The following is a 14,242-nucleotide window of genomic DNA, read 5'->3' on the forward strand; positions in this document are numbered from 1 at the left end:
TAAACTAACCTCTCTTTTATGATCTCTCTGGGAAGGGTTCAGCGCTGCTGTCTACAGCGGCATCCTGCAGTTTGTGCACAGGGCAGTCGTCGCACCCATCGCTGGCCCTCCTCCACAGCCGTACAATGCCGATGCAGCAGTGGCTGTTACACTCCTAGCTTTGGACCTGTAAGTATTGAACATTCAGTCAGTTTTCTGTGCTGTGTCAACCAGCATTCAGCTTCTCATTACCTGCTTCTAAGGGCCACATCAGAATTAATTAACAGGTTCAATATTGTTTTGCCCTTCACAAGTTTTGCTTGAGTGTCTGGTTGGCATTTCCAAGTCTCTCTTTGTCTTCAATACTTAATCTCTTAAATGCTCAGATGCAGAGCCAACCAAAAGGCTCGGTAATAACAAAGCATGTTTGCAAGGTCAATTCTATATAAATTCTACAGAACATGGTGACAACTTAATCTCTCGCTACTAATGCTGAATATCCTAATGTAGTGGACCATTCTAGGATTTTATGCAATGACAAATCAATCTTTACAGGCTATTTTTCAAACGTTTAGATTTTAAGGAATGCCGACCTCTAGGGATGTGTAAATAGTGGACCTTGACTTTAAAGCAAATAGTGGCTTGGCCGAATCATTTTGAATCGAATATTGAATAGTTTGTCCAAGCCTTTCACCACAGTTGCACCTTGCTTAAACAAAAACCCAGTTAAACTCGTGAAGGCGGTTCCCAAGCTTCCACTTGTCCACTCGTGAGGTAATTTTAATCTATGAACTGTGGCCACAGAAATCTAATGCCTGCATTGAGGTGGCAAGTAAACAATAGATTTGACATAAAATTAGTCTTATAGAGATGCCCAGCTATACCTAAATGAGGGAATTTATAGATCATCTTGCTATATGCAACTATTTTTTCGTCAGTCTTGAATTTGGAAAAAGAAAAAAAAAGTTAATCACAAATACTCAATGTAGGTTCCCATTTTTTTTTAAAGAAAACAACTGGCACGCAGATGCACAATCCTGTTTTGAAAGTGTGCTTTTTTCCTAAGCATGCGACTGAGATATTCATATTTTTCGAAGTTTTGATCGTTGCTGGTTAGCCCCGTTGAGCGCGCTTCTTACCGAGCACTGGAGCATTGTGGAGAAGCTACATTGGCGAAGCTCGCTTTTGTGAGCAGCTTTTCTGCAGTACACCGGTGCTCTGTAAGAAACACGCTCAATGGGGCCAAGGCACAAGGCACGTGCGCGTCAAAACTCTCCGATCCGACGTGCAAACTGTCGGGATGATGGCTGGAGGCGAGAGTTCTTGTCGCACCAAAGCGTCGAACAAGGGCTCCGGCCGCACCGCCCTTTGACTGTAGGAGGGCTGCAGCCAATAGCATCACGAATGGCGCTAACGTCATGCTGTCACGTGAGCATAGGCCCGACCGTGGGAAGCGGCTGTAAGCGGTGCACCACGCGAGTCGTCGTTGTGAAGGGAAGTCAACGGACGCCATAGAGTTTTCCCGAGCGCACAAAACGAGCTGTTGATTTCGCGCGTCCATAGCAAGCTGACCTTGTGGGACCGATCGAGACTGTCGAGACCCGAATATACTCCGTTTCACCTTACGATGGCCAGCAGCAGACGTTTCGAGCCATTCCAATGCTGTGTGAGTGTCACGTGAACTTCGGGAGAGACGCAGCAATGTGCGTGGTGAGTACTCGCTTCGCTGCGATGACTCCCGAGGTCTGCTGCGGTCCGTCGTGATGAAGTGACTTTGAGCAAAAAAGCACCCTCACGTAAAATCTTCAGACACGCACACTTTAATGGAATGTAATAAAAATATTGTGTTTGTTTTAGAGTCAGAAAAACTACAAAGGGCGAGGGAACTATTTTAGGTTTCTAGGCTAGGTGGCGCAAGCTACCGCCCGTTATAAATACAGCCTTTGGCTTCCATCCATCCATCCGGTAGAAGGTTACCCGAAACTGAGCGGAGCTAAACGGAACGACGCATTGGAAGCGTGTGTCTCGAACTGTCGTGTGCGGCGAGTCGGAGCAGCCATCTTTATGACAGTTGGCACATCAGATCGGATAGCTTTGTTGCGCATGTGTCTCGCGTTTAACTCGCTTTGCTCAACACTTCGAAAGGTACAAATATCAGACTTCATCTCGAAGCGAATATCGAATAGTGTATTATTCGAAACTGGTACTATTTGAAAATTAGAATATTTGCCTGGAATGAGAACCAAGGAACCACTTTCCACTTTTGTCATTGTTGGAGTAAAGCTGTGCCTGGTAATCTTTACTAAAAGAAGCATGCAGACTTTGTTGGCAGTGGTACTACATGCACTTGTGAGTGAGTGATAGGAGCACAGATTTTCTTTGAAATTTTTTAATTTGAATACAAACTAGCCATAATGCAGGCCTGGCAGTTCTTTTGAACTCAGGTACAAGTGTAATAGGGACAAGTGGGTCAACAGGTGGTGTTTTATGTGTAATGTACGTGAAATTGCAACAGTCAATTTTGGTTGTGCTCGTACTCTGCATTCTCAAAACTGTGTAAAATTTTATTTTCGAGGGCAGCTTTCACTGATCAACAACAAAAAAAGTGATAAAAAATGATGTAAATTTGGTTTATTTTATATAAATCTGATTTATTTGATTTAAGCCATATTTATTTTATTTATATCATGTTTGTTTCATTTAAATCAGGTTTATTTGATTTATATCACTGTAGCTCAGAAGTAATAATACTTGATCATAGGATGTATTTTTAAACATGGCAGATTACAATGGACTTCTTCCAAAACCGACGCGCCCCATCGCGGCGAAATACCACGCAGTGCACTCTGGGAACTAGTTGGCCACTCAGTTTCGGTTTCGACTGAGCAGCTTCATCTCATGCTATCACGCCGCGACCAAACGCGCTGCTTGCGTTTTCGATTATCTGACTTTGCACGAACGTACAATACACTCATTCTCGAGCGATACAAAACGAAGACCGGGGCACTTTCCTTAATTCCCGAAACACCGGATATTGTGCGTGCGTATGCGAACGTAGTAAGTCGTGGCTTAGTCACTTCACCCCACGAGTACATCTTTGAGCTCAATGTCAGTAATCCCGTCTAGTACCAGTGAACTACAACTGAAATTTGTTCGTCTGGAGCCTTACACGCATTTTGTTTGCCAAACGTACGCTTCTTGTTACTTCATTGGGCGAAAAGCAAGCCGCATCCTCACAGAGTATCAAAATTGAGGCCAGCGTTTACGCATAAACTTTTAAGGAAACGCAATAAATTCGACCTCACTACTGCACAAAAGTTACTATGATATCTTCCTCGCGTCATTATATATCTCCCACTCAAATTTTATGCTGATAGAAGATTAACTTTTCGCAAACGTTGTAATCGGCTAGCTACGACGGAGACCCTATAACAAGCGTCCCCTACTCCTGGCTAAGCCTTTTTGGACGAGCTTTTACTGATACCCGAGATCTGTGCCGGGAACGGTGTGTCTGAAATTATCTCGGCATACTCAGGCAGGAAGAAAGCGAACACATAACAAATATTATGGCCATTAGCAACCGTCAAATGCGCTTTGAATTCGTTCGAGCACTTGTGTGAAGAATGTCGCACCGTGCGCCGGACGGGCATGAACCCCAATGCGGTGCGCATAGGGGTTCATGCCCGTCTGACGCACTTCCGGCGAACGGTGCGACATTCTTCACACAAGTGCTCGACTTTTGCATTCTTAAAGCGGTCTGTATGCGCGAATGTTCCCATATGATTGCAGGATAACTTTATGCGCATACGCGATGTTGAATATTAGTGGAATGCAAGCGGGTGGGGACTTCACTTCGTGCAGTGGTGCGGGTCAGTACAGATAAGAGATAAGAAGTGTGTTAAAATTGAGCTTTTCAATGGTACCTCCGAGTTTTCCCTCGCATACTTAGGCACATTAAGAAAAACAGTAATTGCAAAAAGTAATATTTCGTCTATGGACGCACGAAGCAAACAAACTTCCTGATCAACAACACTAATGTAAAGGCGCGAGCTCGATGTATGCATACTTATTGGTTGCTACAGCTTGTTCATTCGTACACAAGCAAGATCCCCGAGCACCCGAGCCTCGCAACGTCGAGACTCCCAGCACTGGCTCGTCCACATACCTCGATTGGAACGCTAACAGGAAGGCTCAAGTACAAAAATACAACAAGCATGTGTTAAGACAAGCTATACGTCTCGGGCTTGTGCTAAAGCTTCGAGGTCTGGCCATTTAGGTTAGTTTAGAGACCACAAATGACGCTCTCGGGACCAGAAAACAATCTCTTGTCGACGCGTCGATCGAAACCGAAACCATGCCACCCTCCTCCCTGGCCAACTAGTTCCCAGAGTGCAACGCGCGCCGTGTTGCATGCAGGGCTTTATGGAAGTAGTCTATTGGTATCCGTCCAATAACTCATAATTTTGTGGAAGAAAGTAGTTTAATTAAAGACATTTTAATGATATAAACCCATCATATTAGAACAAAAACGGATTTTTTTTTTGTTAGTTAGTTAAACAGCTCTACTTGCTTTCTTTTTCACATTCTGATTTACTTCCCACAGGACATTACTTTTTTTTAGTTTTTATTTCTTTCACAGGTGGAATGGGAGAAAAGTGTAATGCTCCGATTGTTCAGAATAGCACTGGTAAACAAATGCACATAAAAAGGAAGCAACAAATGATTGATAAATGGTAAATAAAAAATATTGTCGGGATTATTTTTTTCAGGAAAGGTTTCATTTTAAATCATATAGGTAAACTGGTTTGACTTATACAGTAGAACCCGGATATATTGAATTCAAAAGGGATCGTAAAATAGTTCGGGGTGATTTCAGATAAGATCGACCAAAGGATGGCTGGTCGACATTTTCAAATCAACTGATGTTTTTATATGTTATTGTCTAGTGTCTGGTATGAACGAATCCAAACTTAGTTTTGACTAGAAAAAATACTTGGGGACAGGAAAAATCGTAAGGCATGAGGTGGTGGACAGTTGCATTAACGCGCACTGATGGAGGGGGCCCGTTTGAGAGTGAATAACTAAAGCGATAACATTAGGAGAACTCTAATACGTTTTAGGCGCAAACTATGGGTATAGCTTGCTTGTAATATAAAGTAATCATATTTATTTAAAATTTATTTATTTTTCTAAAAATTGACAAACATGCCTGCTCGAACGACAAATGGCAAACTTTGGAGGTCTGTATCTCATGAAATAATTTAATCATTATGATATAATTTGCAGATATTATTCTACTAATATATAGCTCATATTTAAAAAATAACTAAGGTATCTGTGTGATACAATAGTTAGGATATATTTAGTCAAACACGGAAAAAAAATCAAACAAAGAAAAATTCCGATGCGAATAAAAAAAAAAACACCACCCTCGATTTTTTTTAAATTTAGGGAACCTGTTATACTCTATTTCGGCATTCATTTCCATTAAAAACATGTTGCATCATTTTATTGAGAAAGAAGATACAACTCCCCAAAGTAGGGTCCTTTTTCAAAGCCTACACTTAGCAGTGTTTTATACAAGAACTGACTCTGAGTTCCAGTTTCATGAAACCAACACACATCTTTTATATATTTTTATTCAGATGAGGCCAATGATAACTAAAGAAATCGTTCACACACTTAAATTAAGGAAAAACTACTGTGTACAAAGAGGTATCATATTAAGAACTAGTGATCCGGGAAAAGATCATGCAGCCATCGGCCACTAGGAACTTTGTTTACTTTATTCTCCTGCGACACTATATGCTATTCCCTCTTCCGCTCTACCTTCATCTCTCTCTCTCTCATATATATCCCTGATATCTATCCAGAACAAAAACATGTTCAAGCATTCCCTTTCTGCGGGGTAGTGTTCTGTGGCTAGCAAAAATCATTTCCTCGCTAAGCTCACGATTATGGCAAAATAGTTGCCGGAAACCGCAGACGACACTCGTCGCTAGTTCTGGCAAAACGGCCGATACAATCTTTTTTTCGCATTTCCCCGCTCGCTGTCAAGGACAAGGGGGTTTGCTTCACCCAGCAAAACATGGCCGCCGACACCTGTTTACTGAGCAGTCATGCCTGTCGCCATCTCACTCGCTGGCGTCACGGGCGATAATATCAGGCACAAAGGGGCACACCAACCGGCAGCATTATCCCCAAATACTCGAGCCTCGCGTAAATACATAGAGTGTAAACGCTGTTGCCATGTTATCGTAGTAAGACCGCCCCCCCCCCCCCCCCCCTCCCCCAACGGGGGACTGCAGTACGCGACGGCGTACTAACACAACGGCGACGATATCGACATCGCGGGCTCCGAATTTTCCCATAGTTCTGCTCTACGGGCTATTCTTCGAAACGCTTGATATTGTGTACGCCCGCCTGGAAGGATTTCAGGCGCGTAGTTAAGATAAGGCGGTTCTCCGCGGCAAAAGAAAGCAATTTCACAAAAGCTTAAAAGCGGCGGCGACGCGTGTGCGGTGAACGCTTGTAGTTTTGGTGTAGACAGGGTGTGTGTGTTCTCGTTGTTGACACCAGCCGGCGATAAGGCACTGCAGGCGGTAACTCAGTACAGCAAGGGCTAATCCGAGTGACCATCAACGTAACCCCACCGCCAACCCCTCGCGAACCGGTTGCCGACATGGCTCAGGCTGTGTCATGAACCACGTGGTAGAAGCTCGGGTGCTTTCATATCAGCGCGTGGAGGGACGACAGTGCGATTCCGGAAAGTCTTTTTCGAAGGCCGCTGACCACAATTTTTTGTCTGGAGACTTTCCCTCTTTCTTCCTTTGACGTGGATCAAGCTTTGCCGACAGCCTCAGTTGTGACCTCTCTTTTCAAATGTACGTTTGCAGTGAGTGAGCTCCTCAGCCTCGGACTTGTCACTTGTGCACCCAGTAGTTCTTTCACTTGGCAATTATATGCCATCAGTTGGGGTTTAATTTCTATTATTTATGTATACATTATGAAGACGTCCTGGAGCTCCGAACGAGTGTTTTGTGCAGATTACTTTTGCAAACACAAAAAGACTATACCAAAGCAGCGGAATTTTCGAAGTGTTGGCGAGTTGGACCTAAACTCGTTGAAGCAAATTCTTCCGCCTGACTGTTCCACCAAAGTGAGTGCGACGGACTACCTGTGCTACCATTGCTTCATGCACATCACTAAGGAGATCTCGATGCGAAGCTCAGAGCAGTGCCCTGACATATTTGTGCCAGCTGAAGAAGCAATTGAAGATCTAAATCGCAGCATACTACCTACAGATGTGTCGCCGCTGAGACAACCAAGCGTCGTAAGAAGTCGGGACAGGCCTGCCTATGTCAAGAGAAAGCAGACAGAACTGGAGCAGGTTGCTGTCAAGAATATACGCTCAAGGCTACGTATTGCGTACGACAGGGACGCACCATCGGGGTCGTCTGAACCAACATGCTCCACATGCACTGAGTGGATGGACAACTTTCGGCAGGCCTTTGAAACTGCCACCTCTCTCCGGGAACGTTGTCTACTGCTTACACTCCTGCCGTCAACACTGACGAAGAATGAGGTTCAAAAGATGATTCCACAGGCCTCAATGTACCTCATCAGTAAATCCCGAAAACTCAAGAAAAAGCATGGCGTGTGGTATGAGCCGGATCCTTACACGAGGTGCAAGGTGAGCCCTGAGAACCTGTCTGCTGCCCTAGAGTACTTCACGAAAGACGAGTTACAATGTTCGCGCCAAAGTCCCAACCAGAAGGACGTCATGTCATGTCTGTCATGCTCAACGGAGAGAAAACGTTCGTGCCAAAGCGCTTCATGACACGCTCAATACGAGAGGCCTCTTGTATATACAAAGACAAGCATCCCGATTCCGGCGTTGGGCTAACGAAATTTTATTCGTTGCGCTCTAGATGGGTCCAATGTATTCCACACCAGAAAGTGTGCGTTTGTGTGCGCTGCGCCAATTATTATCTTTGTATTGCCGCTCTAGAGAACGTTACAGGCTCAACATTCAACACTGGTGAAATGAACTCGGCATTTCTGTGCGAGCCAGCAACAGAACTGTGCCTTCAAGGAGACTGTGATCACTGCCCAAAAGGCCAGTTTCTTACACTCCAGGAACTTCATATCCCGGAGGATGAAGAGATTGTGCTTGCAACATGGGAGTCCGGCGACCTTGTGAAAAAAACTTTGGAACCTGAGACTTTCCTAAAAGTCATCCAAGTGACGGTTGGAAGTTGGGTACTTCACAACCATATCCGGCAAACGCAAGGTAAAGCGATCTACGATGAAAAACAGTGCATGCAACGCGGGAGCATTGTCTTTCATTTTGACTTTGCTGAAAACTGGACCATCGTGCTTCCTGACGAAGTGCAAGCATATCACTGGAAAAAAAAACAAGTTTCGATATTTACATGTGTAGTGACGACAAGAAAATCTACAAACAGCTTTGCCATCATCAGTGAGGACCAGGGTTGTAAAAGTTACTTCAAAAATGTACCTAAGATACAGTTACAGTTACTCATACGAAAATGTACCTAGGTGCGTATCTAGCTACTCGCTTAAAAATGTACCTAGGTACAGGTACAGTTACTTCAAAGGTACTTTTTATTTTCACGTCAAGTATTTTTCTCAACTTTGTCACATTAATATTGGAATTAAATCCTTTGTATATTGGGATGTACACAAAAACAAGTTTGATAAACGTGCCTCATTGGTGTCAAGGGGAGAAATAAGGCAAAACGCTCTCACCAGAGCGTTCGAAGACTTTGTCTTTTTCACTTGAGTGCTCGATTCGACCTCAGAATCTGGACTTCTTCGAAATGTTCATCCGACATCTTCGATCGCAGTTTGGTAGCCATTGTTCCTCCTATGCTAAAAACGCGCTCCACCGCCGCACTGCTTGGAAGCCCTGTGTTGAATTTCAAGAACACGCTTTTAAGCAGCGGCACGTGCTTGAAACAGTCCAGACTTCTTGCCGGAGCAAGTTTGGTGTACTGTACAGTCGGCGAGAAACAGCCACCGGAGGAGTCTCCAACTCGGTAGAAGTTGGCAAATGGCAAAACAGAAGGGCCCGGGGAGCTAATAAAGTCACTGGAGCGAGGCACGTGACGGCGCTGCACAGATGTCCACATCGGAGTTGAGTCCTGCACGTGCCTTACTCTCACGCTTCAATAGGCTCACCGAGGACACAGCTTCCACTGTTTCCGACGTCCCGCTGCCCCACCCCTGCCCGTTTCGATCTGGATGAGCATCGTACCGGCGTGCGGTCGTGTATCACTACTGCGTGATGCACGTTAAAGACCCCAGGCTAGCGGCTGTACCGCACTGGCTAAATTTCTCATCTACAGCTGGGAGACTCGTCGCCCCTGTGAGGCAGACCAAGTTCTAGGCTGTATAAACACACACACAACCCAATTTTTTTTTTTGACGTCCCGCTCAAACTCGCTTGCTGACGTGGCTTGCCCTTCAGCGCCAGCACTGGCATCGAAGCCATCGGCGGGCCCTGAAGACGTTGGCCGCGTGGAGAAACGAAGAGTCGAGTGCACACGCACCTAACCTTCGCAAAGCAACGACGCGCGAAAGTCTTCAATGTTTCACGTTTTTTCTTTTGTTTTTAGGAAGGAAGAGAATATTTTAACGCGAGCGCGTTTAGGAGCTCGTGTCACAGAAAATATGTCGGTGGCGTGACGGGAAAATCCTCAATGGTCAATAGGGTCGTGACGTCACAGCCACATGACTTCGCGTGGGAATTTCAAACAACCCACAACGCTCATGTGAAACGTGACATCACGCGTGGAATGAAGGTGGTTAAAGACATACAAATTAATGGTCGCCGCATGTTTCAAATGATCCCACTTGATAAACTAATTCATTTGCCTTAAAGAAAACTTTGAAGAATTTACGCAGGATCGCACCCACGACCCTTTGGTTGCGAGCCAGACATGCTACCGACTAGGCACGGAGGGCTTGGGAATGGCACTGTGATGCTGCCGTCATTAGAGTGCCTCGATGTCTGTCTGTGTCAGGGTAAAGGCATTATCGCATCGAGTGTTGTTAGCGCGTGCCGAGCAAACACATAAATAAACCTTGTGGGGTAAAATGGCATCAAAGCACTGGCAAAAGCTCCTCGGTCGCGCCAGGAGTGTTGTATCATAAAGACTAGGTCCTTGTGTGACTCAAGAGCATGAGAAGCGGTTGAGAAGGCCATGCGAACGGGGCCCGATAACTCTATCGCGTTCAACTCTTAAAGGCGAAGGTTAATCGTCCTTCCATTTTTTTTTCTTCACAAACATTTTCAGTTTTGTGAAGTGCAAAATTTTAGTTCGATTTATTGAGTGGAAACACTACGTAATGTTAAATTGATTTACGACTGTAATTATAATTTATTTTCAGTTATATGTTATATTGTATTTTCTACGATTTTGACAAAGTGAATAGAAAAGTACCTGTAAAAAGTAACTTCACTTAGTTACAAGTTACTGGAAAATGTACCTAAGATACAGATACAGATACCGAGAAATGAAAGTATCTAGGTTTGTACCTCAGGTACAACAAAAGTACCTAGATACCAATTTACAGTTACTTGTACCTAGGTACTTTACAACCCTGGTGAGGACCTGTGTCACGACGCCGCTCACGCTTGCTTGGCTCTAGAAAAAGTGAAGGAGTGGGTTGAAGACAACGTTGCGTAAGTGACGGCGCCGCCAGTCATTTCAAGAATCGCTACCAGCTTCACCAATTTGCAAAGGACGATTGCCCACAAGCCCAGTGGTTATTTTCTGCATCTGGACATGGGAAAAATGCATGTGACGGAGTTGGCGGACTCGTGAAGCACCAGGCCACGCTGAACAACCTGAGAGAACGTTCAGTAAGCGCAATTCAGACGGCCAGGACAATGGTGAGCGTTCTATCAAAGAAACTGAAAGGCGTGCATCTTGTATATCTGGACGAAAATGAGGTTGTTCGGTATCGTGAACAAAAAAAAGAAGAGTGGCTGACGGTGCGCGCCTTCCCTGGCATTCAGTCTTGGCACGCGTGGCGGCTCAGCAAGTCATCAACAGAAGGGACCTGTGACGTATATGTAGCACGGACAGTCGGATCTGCTTGGAAGCAACTTTATTAAATGGGTACAGCGAGGAAAACCTTAGCGTAAAGTGCCGAATTTGATTTCCCAAGGACTGCTCATTTTGAATGCAGGGACATCTTATTTATCACATTTTTCTTCACGGGGTGTTTAACCTACTGTTTTTGTTGGTGGTTACTAACAATTTTTATCTGATCACTATAAAAAAAATCCCAAAATGTTATCCTCGAGCAGGATAAAATATATCGGCTTGCCACGATTCATTCATACACCGAGCATCGAAGCTGCTCCAGTTAGGCACTATGGCATCCGTCACCTGAAATTGTTTGTAATCGTACAGCCAACCTAAATATCTTACTATTATATCTTTGTTTTTGCGTGTGGAAGTCAAGTTATTTATTTTACTCTAGATGTAAAATATACCGGAAGGTACAACTTCACACTGCATCATCTTTTCTCAAATCATTAGTCTCTAATATGATACCACTTTGTACGCTTATGTAAAATGCTGTATATAGTTTCTCCTCCCTTTTACTGTGTGACCGATCGCTCTTTTTATCAATGACCTCATCTGAATAAATGTATATAAAAGATTTGTGCAAGTTTCATGAAACTGGAACTCAGAGTCACTTCTTGTATAGGACACTGCTAAGTGTAGGCTTTGAAAAAGGACCCTACTTTGGGAAGTTGTTTCTTCTTTCACAGTGCAATGATGCAACATGTTTTTAATAGAAATGAATGCCGAAATAGAGTATAACAGGGTACCCAAATTTAAAAAAAAATCGAAGGTGGTGTTTTTTTTTTATTCGCATTGGAATTTTTCTTTGTTTGATTTTTTTCCCATGTTTGCCTAAATATATTGTAACTATTGTGTCACTCAGATACCTTATTTATTTTTTCAATAATAGCCATATATTAGTAAAATAATGTCTGCAAGTTATGTAATAATGGTTAAATTATTTCATGAGATACAGATTTCCAAAGTTTGCCATTTGTCGTTCGAGCAGGCATGTTTGGCAATTTTTAGAAAACTAAATAAATTTTTAATAAATATTATTATTTTATATTACAAGCAAGTTGTACCCATAGTTTGTTTGTAAAAAGTTTTAAAATTCTCCTAATTTTATTGTTTTAATTATTCACTTTCAAACTTGCCCCCTCCATCAGTGCGCGTTATTGCAACTGTCCACCTCTCCCTGCCTTACGATTTTTCTTGTCTCCAAATTTTTTTTCTGGTCAAAACTAAGTGTGGATTCGTTTATACCAGACACTAGACAATGTCATATAAAAACATCAGTTGATTTAACAATGTCGACCAGCCACCCTTTGGTCGATCTTATCTGAAATCACCCTTCGATATATCGATAATTTGATATACAAAAATATGAGTTGAAATTTCCGCGCGTCTCTGCTAATACCGAAGGCCGCGACAAACGTGACCTTACTAAATAGAGCCACTAAGATCCGCTAAACACATTAGAGCTTAGTTGGTTAAGATCACAAACACCGCCGCGTTTACGCGACGGTGTTTGCTATCGTTTACGCGCGCGCGACCTTCGCACAGCACCGGCGACAAAACACTGATTAAAAAAAAATATGAAAGAACGGAAAAAGCGAGCTGCATAAAAACAAACAAAAAACGCTCGATCCATAAAATAAAGTTAAGCAAGCAACAAAAAAGAAACCACTAAATTCAAGCAGCAAAAAAAAGAAAAGAAAGAAAAGACGCGCAAAGCAAAAACGGCGAAAGGAAAAGGTAAACGAAGATAAGGCGTTCAAAGGGTTTAAAGTGCCATTGCTCAACCGTTGTGTTCGACACACTCAACTTGACAAAGACTTTTTTTTTTTTTTTTTTGCTTTTATTTTGGGGCTGAGGAGCACTCCCTGCCTTCCCTTGCGCGCGTGCCTTTCCCTTTGTTTTTGCCATCCTCCACTTTTTTTTTCTTTTTTTACGACTGCTTTTTGTTGAGTATTTCCGTGCGCGTATGCTGGCTTGGCGGTTTGCCAGCCCGGCAACGCGAGCTATGTGCTCCGCGGGCGGGCGCAATCTGACGGTGGGAGAAGCAAAGGGCCGCCGTGCTTCGTGCTTCGTTTGCTATATCGAGTGTCCCCGCCATGGGAATCCATGGAAGTTCGATACAAAAAGACAATGCTCCTATGCAATTACATGTGATTTTCAAGGGGATGTTTGGACTGTTTGATATAAGCAATAATTCGAAATACCCGGGTGTGATATAACAGGGCTCGACTGTATCACGATTTAAATCATCTTCATTTTTATTCTCCACCCTGCTGATCGGTATTGGTAGGCAGCACTTCAACAGGCCGACTGATATGCTCCATTTGATTCCTCTGCAGGCCTTCTAACCTTTCGATGCCAGTCAGAGCCAACTTCACGAGTTTGTTCGAGTACTTTGGATGCTCCACCCAGGTGCACCCCAGGTTGGTGCACTTGTCTCTGGAATTTGCATGTGTCTGTCTTGATGCAAAGTACAGTCAAGGCCACTTATAATGAACACGACATAACGACTGAACGTTTGTTTCGTGGCCCCATTTGGGTATCTTCGATGCTATAGACCCATCAGAGAAAAAAGCGCCACCTGTCGTACGCAACAGCAACTAGTGGCAGCCGCCATGCTGCAGGATAGTGCGCGCCGCTGCATACGCTGCGTTGGCCGTAGACGCTAGTCGATTCCTGCCCACGATGCCAACGTACTGCAGCGTACCCCTCTGTAAGCAGAGTGGGTATCTGGACAAGTCTGGCAATAAGGTACGTATTCGGAAATGTACTCGTTATCGGTTGACGGCGGCGTAGCCGCGCAAACGTTTCCCTGCTGAAGTGCAAAAACGGACCACGAACCGTTTTCACGCTACGCTTTCTTGGGTGTTTGAGTCAGGTGTTTTTAATCTCACTTTGTTGCGTTTGGAGGTAGAGTTTTCAACTTTCAGCTAGCTTGAAGAAATCAAGGCGTCAAATACAAATATAATGTTGCTCGTGGTATCGCTTGTGGACGTGACAGCTTCGCGAGCGCCTAGCTTCAGGTATGCACGAGCTCGCGGTGCTTCAAACTTGCCCGTGTAAATTATATGTTAGGTACGCATGAAGCCATACGACCTGACGCTTTAAGCTGCCTGTAGCGCAGACATCTGTGCAGC

At 44.0% G+C, this 14,242-nt stretch overlaps 1 protein-coding gene across 1 annotated transcript in view; it reads left to right on the forward strand.

Annotated features, from left to right (window-relative positions):
• LOC8050532 (protein MMS22-like) overlaps nucleotides 1–14,242 on the forward strand; it is a 116,404-nt gene that overhangs the window by 64,660 nt on the left and 37,502 nt on the right. The window contains exons 21-22 of the mRNA XM_029995613.4: nucleotides 36–168; nucleotides 13,445–13,528. Coding sequence (XP_029851473.3) covers nucleotides 36–168; nucleotides 13,445–13,528 — 217 coding nt within the window. The remainder of the gene's footprint in view (nucleotides 1–35; nucleotides 169–13,444; nucleotides 13,529–14,242) is intronic.

The sequence above is a fragment of the Ixodes scapularis genome, unplaced genomic scaffold (assembly GCF_016920785.2).
Source record: "Ixodes scapularis isolate PalLabHiFi unplaced genomic scaffold, ASM1692078v2 PGA_scaffold2__306_contigs__length_199485367, whole genome shotgun sequence".
In the NCBI taxonomy this organism is placed as follows: Eukaryota; Metazoa; Arthropoda; class Arachnida; order Ixodida; family Ixodidae; genus Ixodes; species Ixodes scapularis.